The following is an 18,287-nucleotide window of genomic DNA, read 5'->3' as shown; positions in this document are numbered from 1 at the left end:
GTTAGTAAATTGGAGAGGGGCCAGAGAAGAGCCATGAGGAGGATTAAAGGATTAGAGTGAGAGACACAAGGAGCTCAATCGATTTAGTTTAACACAGAGGGATTAGGGGCGACTGGATCCCAGTCGCTAATTACCTATGTGGGGAACAAGTCTTTAATAAGGGGCTCTTCAGTCTAGCAGAGAAAGGTCGAACACGCTCCAGGGGCTGGAAGCTGAAGCGAGACAAATTCCGGCCGGAAAGGACGCGTAGGTTTTCAGCAGTGAGAGGAATGAACCCTGGGCTCCGTTTCCCCAGGGTCCCGGGGATTCGGTATCGCTGACAATTTTTCAATCCAGAGCGGATGTTGCTCTCTGAGCTCTGCTGCGGGAGTTACCTGGGGGCAGGGCTCTGGCCGGTGGTGCCCAGGGGGTCGGACTGACTGGTCACAATGGTCCTGTCTGGGACCTGAGTCCAGCACTTGGAATCCATCCCCGTGTGGATGAGGCCTGAGCCAGAGTCGGGGTGGGGGGGAAGGGGATACACCCCCCCCCCCGCTTGTTAAGGTCTGACTCGGAGTGCCCCCCCTATCTCCCCCTCCCAAAGCCTCCAACATCCTGCTGAATAAGAAGGAGCGCCGGCGCAACAGCCTCAACCGCAACTTCGTGGGCGACTACATCGGGCTGGAGAGCCGGCCCGAGCTGCGGCGCTTCGTGGGCCGGCGAGACCGCGTGGACTTCGCCGACACCGTCATCAAGTACGACCGGCGCTTCAAGGTGAGCGCGGGGCCCCCCGGCGGCCCCCTCTGTTGCCCACGGTAGGACCGGGCTCTGCTCTTCTCCCCCACCCCCAGCTCCCCTCCTCCTGCCCCAGGGCCAGGCTCTGCTCTCCCCCTGCACCGGCTCCCTGCAGCCCCCTGCCAGCCTCCCTCTTCCTGCCTGTGGGCTGGGCTCTGCTCCCCCATTTCCTCTCAGCCCTTCCCCCTCCACCTCCTCCCCACTTTTTTTGCTCCCCCATGTGCTTGTCTCCATCCTACCCCAGGCCACGCACCAATGTGTGCTGCGGCCCCCCAGGCTCTGCTGGGCTTGCCCCACCTCCCCCTCAGCCCCCCTGCACGTTCCCTGCCTCACGTCCCTGCCCCCCTTGGCTCCCCCCTGCTCCTGCCTCCCTCCATTGGCCCCCTGCTCAGCCCCTCTCTCCCCCCACGCAGACGGTGAAGCGGGACCTGATCCTGACGCCCCGGTTCCTGTACCTCATCGGGCGGGAGAAGGTGAAGCAGGGCCCCGAGAAGGGGACGATCAAGGAGGTGCTGAAGCGGCAGGTGGAGCTGGAGAGGATCCAGTCCGTGTCTCTGAGGTAGGTAGGCTCCGGGGGCTACAGCACCAGGCTGCTTCCCTAGCTGGGCTCAGCCAGAGCTGCCTCTCATGCGGCCAGCACCAGGCCTGCTCCGGAGACCGCTCTGCTTCGTGCATCTCCTCTGCCCTGGCCAGAGCCAGTGCCCTGAGCAGCCCGGGGGCACCGCCCCCAGCTGGCTCCGGCCTCGGAGAGAGCGTGGGGAGCATGCCTGCGGCTGACGCAGCCTCTGCTTCCCCCACCCCCGGCAGCACCTTGCAGGACGACTTCCTCATCGTCCACGAGCCGCAGTACGACAGCGTCCTGGAGTCCGTCTTCAAGACGGAGTTGCTGAGCCTGCTGTGTAAACGCTACGAGGAGAGGACCCGCCAGCAGCTGTCCGTGAAGTTCAGCAACCAGTGAGTCCACGCTGCTGCCAGCAGGGGGCCCCGCTGGGCAGAGCTGGCCCAGGCCGCAGTGTTTGGTTACTAGCAGGTTGGGAGGAGGTGGCCGGGAGAACCCGGACTCCTGGGTTCTTCTCCCTGCCCTGGAATGAGGGGTGCTTAGAGCAGGGGTGGCTGGGAGTCTGGACTCCTGGGTTCCATTCCCAGCCCTAGGAGGGGAACTATTCCTATCTACCCATAGCACCTTGCAGCCCCAGCCATGGATTACGGCGCTAGGCGCTGCACAAACAGAGCAAAGAGCCAGCCTCTGCCCCAAGGAGCTTACAGTCTGAAAATGGGGTCTAATTAAAGGGGGGGGAGAGATAGTGGGGGAGTGTCAGGACTCCCGGGTTCTATTCTTGCCCCTGGGTTGAGTGCGGGCCCCCGGTTCGAGGTGGGGGCTGGGTCTCACATGATCTCCCAACTCACCTTGGCAATGTGCGGCTGGTTGCTTGGTACCGGTACCAAGGGCTGCCACAAAACTTCCCCACGCTGGGGTCCTGCCGAGTCCAGTGCTTTCCCACCTGCTTATCTCAGCCTCTGGTTTCACTCCCACTCCGTTCTCTCCCCCTCCTCCCCCAGGCTGCAGTTCAAGGTCAAGAAGGACGGCTGGGGCCCCTGGGGGGCAGCAGGCTCTCGCCAGATCCAGTTCCAGATCTGCCAGGGCGACGTGGCGCTGCTCCGGAACAACGGGAAGGTGCTGATCGTCAGCATCGGGCCCGGGCTGCCCAGGAACGCCCGTGAGTGTCTGCGGGCAATGGGGAACGGGCTGCGAGCCCTCGCTGGTGGCTTTCTCCCTCGGCCCTGGAGGGGGCAGAGTCCCGCTGCGGATGGGACCTGATCTCGAGCGGGCAGAGCCCTGGACACGACTCCTCGGGGGACAATCCTTCCTTGGGGCTGCGGGGAGGGAGCTGAAGGAGGGCTAAGGGGAAGAGCACGCGGGAGGGCTAATCGTGATCGTTCCCACTGCAGGGCCCACACGGAGGGACACCAGGAAGAGCAGGTACCTGAACCGCAGCAGCATCCCCGGCCGGAACTACCCCCCTGCGGCAGGTACAAGGCTCCTCTTGCAGCATGGGGGTGGGCTGGGGGGGATCGCTGGGGCAGATGAGTCCAAAGCATCCCATCGCCCCACATGTACCATTGATCACCCTACTGGGGGGAGGGGGGGAGAGATCTGGCTACAGGGTGCCTTCCTCAGCGTGCCCACAGGGCCAGCTCAGCTGCTTTCCAAGGGGGCCTACAGACACCCCACCCAAGCCCCAACCCTCAGGAGCTGGACTCTGGCCAGGACCATGCATTCAAGGCTATCGGGACACATCCTCCTCTTGGTCAGCGCTGCCTGGTTGTACAGCACAGGAAGGGTTAATAGAGGTTCGGAGGTCGCAGGTCAGCAGCTGCCCTCTTCCCTTCGGGGTCAGTAGCAGGTGCAGCAGAGGAGGCCCCAGGAGGTGCCCGGAAATGAAAGGGTTAATTCTCTCTCCCCTGGGCCAGGGAGGGTTCCCGATGCAGGATGCCTGGGTTCCTTCGGCTCCAAGTGACTCTCTTCCCCCCTCCCCCCCCATTCCAGGCAGAGAGAGGAGCGACACCAGCCGGCGTAGCAGCCCTGGCTCCTGGGCCCCTCTCCAGCACCGTCTCTCCATCGCCCGGCAGGGCAGCATGGAACAGCCCACCCTGCCCAGGCATGGAGCCAGCCCCAGGGCCAAAGCCTTCCCTGCCCAGCTCAACCTAGACTTCATGAACGTGCCGGACCAGGGCGTGGCCGGGTAAGTGCCCCAGGGTGCTGGGTCAGGTCACGGGGCCCTGGCTGAGGGTTAACCCGGGACACGTGGGAGCCGGGCCCCAGCCCCAACCTGGCAGCAGAAGCCAGTGGTGCAGGGAGACTCCAGCACCGAATGCCTCCTGCTCCCCCTTCCTCGAGCCAAGCCAGGAGCCTGAGCTCAGCAGCCCCCTGCATGAAGCACTGCCCTGCCTGGCCCAGCTGTGGCCTTTGTGCCTCCGCTGCCTTCTCCGGCGTTGTGTGTTTGGCTTCCCCCAGCACCCGCTAGATGGCAGCCTCACAGAGCCTGGCTGGCTCCGCGCTGGGCTAGTCCAGAGGGGATGGGAGAGGCGCTGCCTTTCCCCTCGCTGGTACCAGGCAGGGGTGCTCTGCCTGGGAGGTCCCGGAGCGAGCCCTGGCTCCTAAGGGCTCTGCTGGAGCACCTCTGGGTTTAAAGCACCAGCCCCCACAGGTGGAGGAATGCAGCGGGCTGATCTCCTCCTCCCTTCTCCTTAGCTGGCAGCGGAGGCTCTCCAAAGAAGCCAAGCCCATCCCCGGAGGCGGCCGAGCCAAACCCAAACCCAAGCCAAAGCCCCAGCCGCGCCTGCCCCAGTGCCGCGCCCTCTACGCCTACGATGCCCAGGACACAGACGAGCTCAGCTTCAATGCCGACGAATACATTGAACTCATTAGAGAAGGTAAGCGGACTCCCCCGCGCCTGCCTCTGGACCTGCCCACCCCTCCTCCAGCAATGGGGGGAGGCAGGTACTCCTCGAAGGGAGGGGGGTGAGTGGTTAGAGTAAGGGCTGAGGAGGGGTGTGACTAGGCTGCCACAAAGGGGAGTGGGAGCCAGGACTCCTCGGTTCCATTTCCAGCTTTGTTCCGATCACTGGAGCTTGAGAACCAGGCCTCCAACCCCCACATCTCCCCCACCCGGCTTAAGGCAGTGGGCCCCCTCAACGTGTCAGTGCAAAGAGATGCTGCCCAACAAGGTTAAAAAATACCCCAGCGAGAATTTCACCCGGCACGGGAACATGTGTAGCTTAGATCCCTCGGCACCGCAACCTCTGAACCTTGCTCCCCCTCCGCTGCATGGGGCAAGCTAAGGAAGGGATGGGCAGACGCCAGCCCCCCAGCAATGCCGTGCTGAGGAGAGAGGTTTGCATGCCCAAGCAGCTGGCCTGGTGCTCCTGGCTGACAGCCCCCAACTCGGGCACTCAGGAACTTCAGCTGCAAACCTTCTCCTGCAGCTGACGCGCACTCTGCTGTGCCCTGAGCATGGGCTCAGGCCCGGCGTGGGAGAGAGGCCTCCCCTGCTCCAGCTTGTGAGGGCTCCGAGTAGTGGCTGGTGGATACGCCTGTGCCGATGGTGTTAAGCTGCAGCTTTGAAAAACATCAGCGCCACTAAAGATCTGGGCTATTAACTCAGCCTTGGGGACCTGCCCTTGTGCACTCAGTGCTGGGTGCAGCTCTTAAAGCTACACGGGATGATGATGATAATCTCGGCTGAGCTCCTGTGTAACACAACTCGCGTCATGCTAGGCCCAAGTTCCTCTTTGAACCAGAGCGGTCACGGTTCAAAACGAGCAGCTTCTTTCCAGTCAGGTTTTATCTAGTTTCCAGCTGCTGGCTCTCCTGTCTTTTGCTGCAGGGTTAGGGGTGCCTACGATCAGAAATCTCTCCCCAGTCTGGACCCGCAGCCTGACCACGGGCCCTGAGTGTAATCGCTAGCAGGCTGACTGGGTAGCATTTTATCCATACTTTGCATTGCAAGCACCAGTTCGTGGTAGGACGTGGATGCGGCTGCTGCCCCATCACACTTGAGACCAGCTAATGACAGGGTTGATCAATCTCTCTGTACGGCCGGTGGTGACTGCTGCCTGCCCTCTTTTCCTTTTCAGACCCCTCAGGCTGGTGGCGGGGCAGGATACGGGGGAAAGAAGGGCTGTTCCCCGGGAACTACGTGGAAAAACTCTGATGGACGTGCCAGCTTCATTGCTCCGATTCTGACCCGGGGATCGAGGAGGGAAGAGATGTGTCTGCAGGATCCAATCAGCCTTGCTCCTGGATTATAGATTGCTGCCGGGCTCGACTGAGGCCACTAATTTAAGGCAATTGAGTGGGAGGATGACAATTGGATCACGTTGAGCCCTCTTCCTCTGAATCTTAGCCCCCCAGCGTGTTGCCTTCCTTCTGCTCTGGGGTGCATGGGGGAGGATGCAGGTTAGCCTGTCTGTCCTCCTGAATGAGGAGGAACTCAGCAGGCATTGGGCCTCCCTTCTCAGGAACCAGCACCTACCGCTTGGACTCACCGGGACAAGACCAGCCGCTCGGTCTTGTTACGCAGGGTTAAAAAAAATCTTCCTCCATAACTGTATAAAAAGAATAAATTGATGGTTTATTTTCTACACTAACCTCTACTCCACTTTCAAAAACAGCTGTAGCTTTTTAACTCAAATCTGTAGCGACAAAGCGAGCACACCTCCAGCCTGGTGGAAGCTGAGTCGATGTTTTCATCAGCTCCCATTTTGAACTGGAGAGCCGAACCTTCTCAGGTGTTATTGGACAAGGCCAGCGGGCAGTAGAAGGCTGCCTGGCTCCCTTAAAGAGATTTCCTTGAAAGCCTCCAATTCCTCTTTGGTAATAGCTACTACTAAAGGAAAACTGCCATGCAATCAATTGCACCATGTAATCAAAACTGCTGCATAATCAAATGCACCATTTTGGCAGGCAGAGTAGGACACAGGAAACTCATCAGTGGAATGACCGAAGAGCAGGTTTCCCGGGTTATGTTCAGCTGACGTGTTGTGCTTTTTACCTGACCCAGCAGAGGTTTGGCTTCTGCAGGGAGGTGTCCCCTCCATTCCCAGGTAGTTAGGTAATCGCTGGAAGACTCAGAATCTCCTAAAACCCTAGGCAAATAGTGGAATGAGTTTTCCCTTCAAACAAAGGCAACAGCAAGTGGATGGCAGAACTGGGCTGGTTCGGTAACGGAAGAGCTGCACGAGTCGCCTACGCTGAAGCCCGTGTCAGGGGAGATGGATGCTGCTCCAGCTGCGGCAGATGTCATTTGTTTTTAAAAGGGAGCATTATCGCATTATTTCCCCTGTGTTGAGACTGCCGGGAGCTTTCATTCCCAAGTGTTTGCTTTGACGTGTGTAGCCACCGGACTGCAATCTAGAATGAAAACTCATCTTCTTAAAAGAACAGCAAGTTTCCTACCCCGTTACTTGTCTGAAAGCGAGACTTTAACGAGCCTCTTCCTTAGTTCAGTCCCAGACAGTATAAATCCTCTAGTTTTGTATATTCTGTAAAAACCAAAAGACAGCAGCTTGTATCGTTCTGACGTCTCCCTCCGCGTCCCGGTAATAAACTGCTGTTTAAAGCAGGGGTTCTCAAACTGGGGGTCGCAAGGTTATTACATGGGGGGGTCACGAGCTGTCAGCCTCCACCCCCAAACCGTGCTTTGCCTCCAGCATTTATAATGGTGTTAAATTTATACAAAAGTGTTTTTAATTTATTGGGGGGGGGGGTCGCACTCAGAGCCTTGCTGTGTGAGAGGGGTTTGAGAACCATTGGTTTAAAATCCAGCTTCATACACAACCTGTCCTGTCCCTCTGGGACATTTATCTACTACATTCCTACACCATCCCATCCCTAGCTCCCAAAACTCACATGTAGACAGTGCAAATGCCACATACCTGAGTTAAAGGGGGAAAGTTTCCAAAAAATCCTGTACGTAGAGAGTCTTTAACAGCTCAGCTGAGCCCTGCCCTGGTGACGAAAGTCAGCCTATTTGCTCCGCAGCTGGCTACGCACCAGTAGTTCAAATCCAATTTTAACTAGATCAACGGTAGTAGCATAGAGGGAACGCTGGCCTGTGTAGCAAGCTCTTTGCTAGCCCTTAAAAAACACACTTCTACTTTCCTGCAGCCAAAGTTCATCCCTCCTTTTATTGTACTGCTGCTCACCGGAAGATCCTGATGCCTATACAAAAAAGATGCAATTTTTAAACCCTTACTGCCAGGCAAATATGGTCTTTGCAGGATTACCGTGTTCCCAGCAGGTAACATCCCTCCAGGTTCTTACATAGTGTGTTAAGAGGTAAGACTGCCCCCCACTCTATGCCTTAATACAACACAAACCAAGCCACTTTGGCAGTGAGCCATTTGGTACCCAGGCCACGTGACACACGCCAGAATGACAGGGGTAGAACCACATTTGGAACTGGCTTCAGAACCAGGCCCCAAAACCAACTCCATTGAACGTGACTCTGTCTAGTTAAAACCGTGGCAACCGTTTAATTAACACAATGTACAGCAGAAGTTAAACCACTAAAAGTTTTAATTGCATTATTACTACAAGAATAAAGAATACCTGAGAGCCTTTTGCAGTGCCCATATTTTTAATGTAGCATAATCATCAGTTCACAAACCCCCTCTAAAAACAAAATGCAGAGTCTCACTTTTTTTTTTTTTTAAACAGAAGTCAATCTAAAGGCACTGAAGTGCATGGGAAATAAGATCACCAAAGATTACAAAGCAATTTGTTTTTCTTCCTCTCTAAAACGGTAGAAACTTTAGGTTCGTCTATATTATTGAACAGCATTTATACTTTCACAGCTCCAAGCGAATACATTTTTAAAAAGTGTAGGGTTTTTCGGGGTGGGAGAAGAGACAGTTAAGACAAAGCAAAAAACTGGGAGGAAATTTAAAATATGTAGTTACCTTCATTTCAGCTTGGTTACTCTTGCTAGTGGAACTAAATGTCTTAAAAATATAGTTACCACTCCACGGCAGCCGCTGACCCTGTTGGAAGGCAGGTTGTAACAACAAGCATTGGGAATAGTTGATTGAGTTTTATACAGTAAAAGGTGTGGGTTTTTTTTTTTTAAACCTCAAATGCTGCTGCATAAACATTCATTTGGATCAAAAAAATTGTTTACTATGAATTAAAAACAACAACAACAACCGCATTTGTTCCTTTCAACCAAACCATCTTCGGAGGGGGAAGAAAGTTATCCCGTTGAACTTAAAAACAGCAAATCCTTTTTCTAAACAAGAAAAAATAAATCACAACAGTAGCTTTTTTTTTTTTTTAGTGTATGTTACAGAACTTTTTACACACAGTTTAAAAGTTATTCACCATTAAAAAAAAGAACCCAAAGTTAAGTTACCGAAATAAGAATTACTCACACAACACCGTAACTGAAACACAGAAGCCAAAGCAACAAACGAAACAAGTCGAAATCCTTTTTCCAAACATGATTTAGGGATGCAGCCATTTGCACAACATTGAAAACTCTTGTGCATGCTGCTGCAATACTGACGGTCCAAAACTGCTATAAATATGCTTCCGAGACCTTAACTTGGCTGTGATCTTGGTCACGTGGTACAGGAATGCGCTGTCAGTGGGTGGCAAGTGCTGCACTGGCAGATGAGGGACCCAGAACCCGAAGCGGAGGGGGAGATGAAAGCTGAACCCAAAGGGGGAGTTTCAGGGCAGTGCTTGCTCTGATCAATGGACCTGGCCTGGGGTGGGGGGTTTTCCTGCGGCTCTTGGATTGAGGCCCTGCGGAGTTTGCAATGCCAGCTGCCATGATTTAAGTGTGTGTCGGTCCAACGGGCCTGTGGGTGCGTATGGGTGGGGAATGAAAGCATCTACGTCAATCTAAGAACTGAATTCTGCATAATTTTTTTAAAAGAGGGTTTCGTTTCCCCTTCTGCTTCTAACAAAGCACGTTCTCTTACCCTCTAAATTACCATGGTTATTTACAGCCAGCTGGGACTTTTAAGGACGTGGTAGGTTGGAAAACCCTGGCAGGTGCTTTGAACAGACTAGTCTCAACTCCCTCGGATTGAAGATCCAAGTTCTCTTGGCAGCCCCAAGCAAGGAAATGGGGTCGCTACCCTCTTCTGTTCCCAGAGCCTTCTGCTTCTTCACTACTCAGCCTGGGCAAACAGCATTTCCAAGCAGCAGCAGCAGCACAGATCAGGGCCCACAGAGTTCCACCTCATCCCACAGATAAGATTCAAGCCCAGCCCTCAACCAATAACATCTGGGGGAAGGAGGGTTCGGGTGCATCCTTTTGGGTGCTGATTCCGCCCCCCCCCCCCAAAAAATAAAATAAAATCCCCACCTGCAACAAAATCTGTTTTTGATCAACTGTTCTTTGACCCTCGCGGCTGTAAAGAGATTTAGTATTTGCTGATAACTTGGTTCATTTCTTGGTAAAGAGAGAAGAGCTCACAAGCAAAGACTGTTACAAACGCTAGCAGGGGGGTGGGGGAAACTTAATCAGGACTAATCACCCCTCGGTGATTTCGAGGGATTGCCTTGGGAGGTAGGCAAGGATCAAACTAAGCTGTTTCTGGCTTCTCAGACACCCTTTATATAGTACATGCAGGGTTAACTGCACTGCCCTGGCTCTCAGTCCATTTCCCTGCCAGACCTCACTTCCTGAGGTTATTGCTTTCATTTTCAAGAGACACACACATACACACACACGCACGCACACAGAGTTGTGCAGTTCTGCTTGTCACCTGCGGCTTAATAGCCAAATGTTTCCTTTTAAATCCAGGCCACCTGCAGCCATCAACCCTGTACATATATTTCAGTTAGTACAAAACCCAGAATCGCGTTAAGTTAGTGCAAGTGAACCTGTGAAGAGGATTCATAACACATGCATTCAGTGGGTGAATATAGTTAGTGAACAAACCACAAAAACTCGGATCGATGCTGTCAGTTAAGATACCAGGCAACTAACCGAGAGTCAGGTCAAGATTTCTTCCCGGAGCTCCAGATGAAAATACAAAATAAGCAACATTACCAAAAAAAGTTGGATCCTGCTGTGAACATCTTAGCAGTAACTTAAATTCCCAGGCGGTTCCCTGTCCTAGGAGGCGGCTGGGGGCTTCCCCGACCTGTCCCCACATCAGCGCTCCTGGAGAGAAAGGACTCCCTTCGGACAAGTCCGAATGGGGGAGAGGCAAACTCCCAGTAAGCGGGGGAAGCTCCCGTCAGAAAGAGCTGAAACACGGCTCAGGAAAGGTGGCCGTTAAGCAGCTGAGCCTGCAAACAACATCCTGGCACCGGAGCGCTGCCCTCTGAGCTGGGAGACAACGCTGGGTAGGGACGACTAACTGCCCTGTTCCAATGAAGGGAAGCCACCGCCCATGACAATCCGAACACATGCTCGCGAACAGAGCGGGCCGCGTCCCTAGTTATCATTCAGAGCAGCGTATGAACCGTTTGCTTGCCCGTGTAGTCTCAGAGCTGGGCTAGACCTCCGACTCCTGCCTACGCTGTAAACCAGCCCAATTCCCCGCCCCGCGTTGGCCTCAGCCGGGCCACCAACCGAGAGAAGCCGGAGAGCGGATCCGTCCGACGTGCCTCTAGGTTTATAAATAAGGATCTCGTTTCTCTTCACAGCTTTACATATCCAACCTACATACTGAAACGGTGCACAGAGAGGGGGGGCCCAGCTGGGAGCCGGCCGACAAGCTCTGTGCAGAGATTATATACACGCGCTGCCCTCTCCCTCGCCCCTAGTTCTCGGGGCTCACGTTCTGCCTGGCTCTGATGAAGGCCATGCCGTGGGTGCGGAAGTGCGTCTTCAGGTTGAGCTGGGTGTCGAAGCACTTCCCGCACACCTTGCACACGAGTTTACCGTCGGCCGAGCGCTGGGCCCCTCCCTCGTGGCCGCTGCGGGGGCTGGGCTCCTCCACCTCCCCCGCCCCCTTCTTCTTCTTGTGGGTGATGAAGCGGTGGCGGTTGAGGGAGACCTGGGAGGTGAAGCAAAGGCCGCACTCCCGGCACTGGTGGGAGCTCTCGTCTGTCCTGTGCTGGGGTATGTGCTCCTGGAACTCGGCCGCGCTGCAGGCCACGTAGCCGCACTTGCGGCAGCGGAAGGGGGCTTTGCGGTCCGCCTTGGGGTTCTTGGAGGGCGGCGTGGTGCTGTCTGGCTCCTCACTACACGAATCGCCCTCGTCCGAGGAGAGTTTCCGCTTCCTGCTGGACACCTGTGGGGAGGAGTTGGGAGAGGCTTGACCCTTAATGCTGGGCAGGGCCTGGGCCCTGTGCGCTTAAACTGGCTGAGCCAGACAAAGGCCAGCCCCACGCAATGAACACGTCCCTTCCGTGCCTCCCGGCAGGGGACAGGAACAGCTCCAAGCAGCTCAGACAAGATGATCCTTTGGCTCCCTTCTCTGGCTGGATAAAAATCCCAACACGCAATCGGCCAGCCCTAGCAGCGGACTCAGCCCCGCCCTCATCCGCTCCTTGGCCTAAATACACTCACTCCACAGCCTCCCCTCTGAAACGCTGCTGCTCTGTATTCCCGGCTGCAGCCGGCCTCTCAAGCCAACTAGTCAGACAGGAGACCACCAGCCAAAAGCCAGGGAGCCGCACAAAGCGATTCAGATGGGGCCAGACCAGGATGAATGCACTAGTGGGAACGGTGCTGAGGGAGGAGCCCCATAGCTATCCCGCTAGCGCTCAATGATGTTCTATCTCCATAAACCCCCCCTGGAGATGAGATTCTTTGCTTCCTGCCCTGACTTATTGCACTACGTTGCTGTGGGTTGTTCTAACGGCAGCCATGTTCCCCCCCAAGAGGTGGCTGCATTGTTTGGAAGTTATTTTAACCCCTCCGTCTCCACTCCCTCAACGCTGGGAGCATCCATCTGCCCCGTACCTGCAAGCTTCCGGGTCCCGTCCGGGCAATGACGACCTCTTGGCTCTTGGTCTGGTCCGTCACCTTTATCCCGTGCCGCACCTGAATGTGCTTCTCCAGGATCAGCCGGCTGCTGAAGGTGCGTTTGCCTTCGGTGCAGTACCTGGGAGGGACCAGAGCCAGGCAGGTAGTGAGGCTCCCCCGGGCACCTCGCCCACTGGAGGTGAAGGTGAACAACAGACGACCCCTAGCCCTGGTCTACTGCTTCCATCTCAAAGCACTCTGTGGGCGTCAAGCCCACCTCCCCTGGGGAAACTGGCTTGGAGAAGTGATGTTTCCTACCCAGAGGTCACACAGTAAGGCAGTGGCAGAACCAGACCTGGAACCCAGGAGTCCCGACCCCCAGTCCCCTGTTCTAACCACTACAGCACATTTTCCCCAACAGCAGGGCAGGAAAATCAGGAGTCCAACCCACCCAGTGCCTCCAGTCCGAGCACTAAATTTACTCCCCCTTCTGAAGCTGAGAACAGATCCCCAGGAGTCCGAGCACCACTCCTCCCCCTACTCTGACAGCCTTGCAGACTGCATGAACACCTCCCACCCTGAGCTTCGGATGGAAGGGAGGGGTGAGCTAGAGCCCTTTTGCCCCCCGAAACCAGAAGGAGAGGAGGCAGCTCGGTACCGGCAGGGATAGACTCGCTTGATCCCCTCGTGGTTCACTCGCACGTGTCTCCGGAGGCTGGGGGCGGAGCAAAACGAACGCTCGCACAGACGGCATGGGAACTTCTTCACCGACTGGAAGAAGCAAGAGAACAAGTCATGCCACATGCCCTGCCATTGCATCAGCCCATTCTTGAGGTGTACCGGATAGCCCCTTCTCCCATTATGTGGGGCTTTTATTGGGTGGGGAAACTGAGGCACGGAGAAGGGGTCACTTGTCAAGGTGACGCAGCGAGTCAGGAACAGAACCAGGAGACCCAACGCTCCTGCTGTAACCATTAGAGAACACACCCTGCTCCAGCCAGGCATAGATCCCAGGAATCCCGATCTGCAAGCCTCTGCTCTGTGCAATAAACAAAACACTGCCTTACCCACCACCTCGGTGTTTCAACAGGACCAGGTTCCCAGTGGATAAACTCCACCAGCTCTCCTCCCATTGGGCCAGCAACCACCCGGGGATTCCCTCTCACCTTCCCGTGATCCTTCTTCATGTGGGACACGTACTCGTCCCTCTCCGGGAACCAGGAGTGACACATCCCGCACGTCCAGCCGCTGCTTTTTGACTTGCTCGCATCCGTCTTGCGCTGAAAGCGGGTCCGCTTTGCCTTGCGCAGCTCTGGGGAGCTGGGTGGCTCGTCTTCCTCCGAGGACGAGGACGACGACTCGGATATCTTGGAGACGGGGGCTTCCACAGGCTCCTCCTTGGGGGTGAGCAGAGCAACCGGCTTCTTGGTGAGATCCTCCTTGGGTTTCTGCGGCTGGTGAGTGTTCTGTAAAACAGAGACAGGGGCGTCAGCCTGCCAAGGCTCGGATCCGGGTTCCAGGGGCAGCCCATGCCATGCAGCGATCCCGGGGGAAGGCAAGCCAGTCTTCCCCCAACCCTGCCATGCTGGAGGGTAAGGGGAAAAAACCTGTCTGTCCCATCCGAGATCATCAGCTTGCATCTGGAAGCCTGAGACTCCCATTCGCCCCACACACAGCCGGCAAAGGTGTCGCTATGCTCCAGGATGGGGAAAGGCAGGAGGGGTGTGTGTGTGTGTTCGTTCCTAGCACCGCAGGAGATAGCAGTGGCACTCAGTGGCCCTGATCGGGGCACCCATGAGCTAGGCGCTGTATAGACAATGAAGAGGCAATCCTTGTCCCAAAGAACTAATCATCTATAGATGTACTGCAAGGGGCTAGCCCAACCAATACTAAAACCAGTTACACAGGCTTCTAGGCACCAATCTCAGTGCACGTAGCATCACGCTAGAGAGAGCGCCGAACACATCCGGGCACCGATACACTGCCCTGCCAGACCACTGCCAGGTGGAGAACGTCCAGGCTAGACCCGCGGAAAGCTGGAGCTTTAGTGAACAGCAGCATTGTGACAGCTCCGCAACATGGTTAGGATCATCCCCACTTTACAGGTGGGGAAACTGAGGCACGGGGAGGGAGTGACTTGCTCAAGGACATGGGGAGTCAGGGAATAGAGCTCGGGGGGTTCCTACTCGGATCTTACCTACCTCTAGTAAATGGGGCACTGGTGCCCGACTCACCTTCAGATGTTCAAGCATGGTGCGTTTCTGGGCAAAGAGCAGCGGGCAGTCAGGACACTTAAAAACGCTGACCCTCTGGTTGAGCAGGTGTTGGTCAAAGTGAGAGGAGAGCAGGGGCTTGTGGGTAAAGACTGTGTCACACATTGCACATTTGTAAATCATCCTGAAAATCGGGGAGGGGGGGGGGGGGGAAGAAGAGGAGGGTCAGGTTAGAAATAATCAGTTTCCCTGAATTTGGTTCAAACATGAAAAAGCCCCCCAAGGAATATTTACATACCGGGGCCAGTGAGATCAGGGCCCTGTAATGCTCGGTGCTGTACAGACAGTGCCTGTCCCAAAGAGCCGACAATCGAAGACAGAGTCAGAGGGGAAGTGACTTGCCCAAGGTCACCCAGCTGCTCAGCGGCAGAGTTGGGAATAGAACTCAGGTCTCCAAGTTCTGGGCCAAGGTCCTGCCCACTAGGCAACGCTGCTGATTCAACATAATTCAATCTCTTGAGTTTCTTCCCTAATCGGAGCAGCACACGGGAGGACGGCGGACACCGTGTGCTTCCAAAGGGAAGCACAGATCCAACTGAACTACCATGAGGAAAGTGTTCCATTATTTTTAGCTCCTCCAATGGGGGGCAGCAGAGTGCTGGGTAGGGAGAGAGACACTAACAGAGCTCTTATCCAGCACTTTTCAGCCAAGGATCTCAAAGCACTTTCCTCTCGTTACCACTCAACCCCCAAGCCCAGACATATTTAGACCCATTTTACAGACAGAGCCACAAAAAAGCTGCTCTCAGGGGTAGAAACAGAACCCAGGAGGTCCCGTGCTGTCAACTCAAGAGCCGCCTCCGCTCTCCAGATCAGGCTGAGCACCGTCTAGTCTTGCAAAACACACCGTGGGCTCTTTAATGACAAGTTGTCAGAGTGTCTGGTTTTCCTTCCTTTCTGGCAGACGGCCGCCTGAGTGGCTCCCTAGCTACCGTGCTTATTGAGGTACGGTCTTTCCTCCTCTCCCTCCCGGAGCACCAGAGAGCTTTCCTCAGTGGTCTCCCCCTCCAGCTATTGACCGGGTGGGGCCCTGGGTCTGCTCCCCAGATCCCAGCCCGCGGTGGTACCTGACTGAGGTTACTTACTTGGACTGCTGATTGCTGAACCCCGGGTGCTGCGTGTAGATATGAGCGTGGGCGCTGGGGGCCGACTTGAACGCCATGGGGCAGATCGGGCACTTGTGGAAAACCTCGCAGTGCGAGGTCTGGATGTGGGATTTAATGGAATTCACCCCTCCAAACACCACGGCGCAACTGGGGCACCTGGAAGCAAAGAACACACGGTAAGGTGGCTATTTCAGAGGGACAGGGTGAGGTCGGGGACTTTCCCCCCGCTCCGGTAACCAGTGAGCAAAGACTGGGTTGTGTGCTGGCAGAGTCAAAGCAGGCTTAGTGGCATGTGCCCAGCTGGAATTCCTCCGCCACTTTCTGGATGCAAGCGCATCTGCTGCTCTTTGGTCCACCTCTCCCCCATCCTGGATTTTAGCCCTTCGGTGAGGGTCACTGTCTAATGGTTAACGGAGTAAGATCAATTGCTGGGCATGGGGGACGGGTCAGCTAATGCATTCCTCGCTGATCACCGTGCTTAGAGAGGTACCCGAAGAGATACACTGGGGGATCAAAATCAGCCCTGCCAAGAAGGACAAATGTGGCCCTACAGGCCTAGAGAGACTTTAAAGTCAAAAGCAGTCAAACAGATTTCGACTTGGAAACGATCGCATGAATACAGGGACGTTCCCACAAGCTTCTTGTCTGCAGCCAGCTGCACTTCTCCGCTGGGAGATCTCTGCCCCAGAGAGCCTGCATTATTGCCCAGGAATGGGCTGATTCACTAGTGTTTTGGATCCTTCCTACAGGGTACAGGAAGCTGTTCAAACAGGAAACAGCACCAGTTTTGAGTTCTGCTGAAGATAAATAACGTGCATGGAATAACACCACCTATTTCTCCGATAGCGCTTACCTCTAACCGCTTCACAATCTGTAATGTATTTTTAAGAATTGCCAGACTGGATCAGACCAGAGGTCCATCTAGCCCAGTATCCTGTCTCCAACAGTGGCCAGTGCCAGATGCTTCAAAGGCAATGAACAGAACAGGGCAATTATCAAGTGATCCATCCCCTGTCATCCAGTCCCAACTTCTGGCAGTTGAAGGTTTAGGGACACCCAGGGCAGGGGGTTGCATCCCTGACCATCTTGGCTAACGGCCATTTATGGACCTATTCTCCAGGAACTTATCTAGTTCTTTTTTGAACCCAGTCATATTTTTGCCTTTACAACATCCCCCTGCAATGAGTTCCACAGGTTAACTATGCATTGTGTGAAGATGTTCTTCCTTATGTTTGTATTAAACATGCTGTCTACGCTCACAACACCCCTGTGAGGCAGAGCAGGGCTATTCACCATACTGTACAGATGGGCCACGGAGGCAAAGTGACTTGGCCGAGGTCACACAAGTAGTTTTGTGGCAGAACAGGGAACTGAAAACGGGTCTCCCATGTCTAGGGCTAGAGTCCTAATAGCTGGAGCATCCTTTCTCTCCTAGCTGCTGGCAACAGGAGACCGGCTGGCAATCCTGGATCCAAAAGGCCTCTTTATTAACAGGCCAGGTGCACCACGGGGTGAGTCAGATTCCTACCAATAGTCAGCCGGCCCTGGTGTCTCATCCCTGACCCAGAAGGGCCAGGCTCCGCCACCATTCACTCCTTGGCCTCTGCTGAGATTGACAATCCCAGTTGTGACGGTGGGGACATCAGCCCAGAAAGAACTGGAATGAGCCTCGCCCCTATCCTCCCAACCCCCCTAATTTCATACGGCCACCAGCCATCCCACGGCTCAGTCGCAACCAACCCGTGTTGGATTTGAACTGCTGACCTAGGCACTCCTGCCCTTTCTTATAGCAACAGGAAAATTCTTCGTCAGCAGTTGAACTGACGACAGCCAGAAGAAGGAAGCAAAGCTGACAGTTCATCCTCCACTTTGCACCAGTGACTGAGCTAAGCAGAAAGAATTGGCCCGGAAACCTTTTCCCGCGGCATCTGCAACCCAAAGCCTGTGCCATAGGGCTAGCCCGGTGCTTCTCAACGTCACCTGACTGGGACCCCTATCCAGCTGGGATGGAGTCAGGACCCACCCCCAGCCCTGCGGGAAGGCCAGGGTGGTCACAAGCCCCCAAAGCACCACAGAGCTGCAGCGTCGTACCTGTACCCCACCCTCCTGGAGAAATGCAGGCAGGCCTCCTTCAGGTGAGCCTCGAAGTTCGCCAAGAGGAAGTTTCCGCCACACTCTGGGCACACGTGAGGGGGCCGGTTTTTGTGCATCCGTTGATGAGCGTTAAAGCTGCAGGGATTGGGCATCATCATGGGGCAGGTCGTGCACACCTGGGGGGGGAAGCAAGCACAGGTAACGTGAGCGTCCATCACATGGCACCTCCGACCACCACCGACTTCACTAGGTTGTGCAAGAGCAACACACTGGCCATGTGTCCCTTTCCCTCCCGGCTCTATTCAGAGCCCCGGGAAAAACCTGGGAACACCTAACCAAGCCCAGCATACGGTATAAAGAAGTGGTGGGTGCATGGTTGAATTAGGCCTGGCACAAGTTTTGATTTTGCCAAGTGGGGGTCTGTTTTTAAACGGTTTTCCAACCCAGCCCAGGCAGGGAAGGGTTAGTATCATGGTAGCGCCTAGAGCAGGGGTGGCCAACCTGAGCCGGAGAAGGAGCCAGAATCTACCGATGTACATTGCCAAAGAGCCACAGTAATATGTCAGCAGCTCCCCCTTCAGCTTCCCACCCACCCCCTGCTCCCA

General features: G+C 55.2%; 2 protein-coding genes across 6 annotated transcripts in view; one reads left to right on the top strand and one right to left on the bottom strand.

Annotated features, from left to right (window-relative positions):
- The window catches only part of LOC101940550 (unconventional myosin-Ie-like), a 32,421-nt gene extending 26,496 nt beyond the window's left edge, over window positions 1-5,925 (top strand). For both annotated transcript variants that reach the window (XM_065574168.1, XM_065574169.1), the window contains exons 21-28: window positions 584-753; window positions 1,188-1,333; window positions 1,582-1,728; window positions 2,335-2,492; window positions 2,725-2,805; window positions 3,323-3,518; window positions 4,028-4,209; window positions 5,413-5,925. In XM_065574168.1, the coding sequence (XP_065430240.1) occupies window positions 584-753; window positions 1,188-1,333; window positions 1,582-1,728; window positions 2,335-2,492; window positions 2,725-2,805; window positions 3,323-3,518; window positions 4,028-4,209; window positions 5,413-5,489 (1,157 nt within the window). In that variant the 3' untranslated portion in view covers window positions 5,490-5,925. The remainder of the gene's footprint in view (window positions 1-583; window positions 754-1,187; window positions 1,334-1,581; window positions 1,729-2,334; window positions 2,493-2,724; window positions 2,806-3,322; window positions 3,519-4,027; window positions 4,210-5,412) is intronic.
- A 1,912-nt stretch (window positions 5,926-7,837) lies between these two features.
- Window positions 7,838-18,287, bottom strand: part of ZNF687 (zinc finger protein 687) — a 48,549-nt gene continuing 38,099 nt past the window's right edge. For all 4 annotated transcript variants that reach the window (XM_008170341.4, XM_008170342.4, XM_065574167.1 and 1 more), the window contains exons 3-9: window positions 17,680-17,858; window positions 15,568-15,744; window positions 14,444-14,606; window positions 13,376-13,675; window positions 12,868-12,980; window positions 12,207-12,348; window positions 7,838-11,532 (exon numbers count right to left, since the gene is read on the bottom strand). In XM_008170341.4, the coding sequence (XP_008168563.2) occupies window positions 11,059-11,532; window positions 12,207-12,348; window positions 12,868-12,980; window positions 13,376-13,675; window positions 14,444-14,606; window positions 15,568-15,744; window positions 17,680-17,858 (1,548 nt within the window). In that variant the 3' untranslated portion in view covers window positions 7,838-11,058. The remainder of the gene's footprint in view (window positions 11,533-12,206; window positions 12,349-12,867; window positions 12,981-13,375; window positions 13,676-14,443; window positions 14,607-15,567; window positions 15,745-17,679; window positions 17,859-18,287) is intronic.

This window comes from Chrysemys picta, chromosome 20 (genome assembly GCF_011386835.1).
Source record: "Chrysemys picta bellii isolate R12L10 chromosome 20, ASM1138683v2, whole genome shotgun sequence".
Lineage (NCBI taxonomy): Eukaryota > Metazoa > Chordata > Testudines > Emydidae > Chrysemys > Chrysemys picta.
This window is presented reverse-complemented; position numbering and strand designations above follow the sequence as displayed.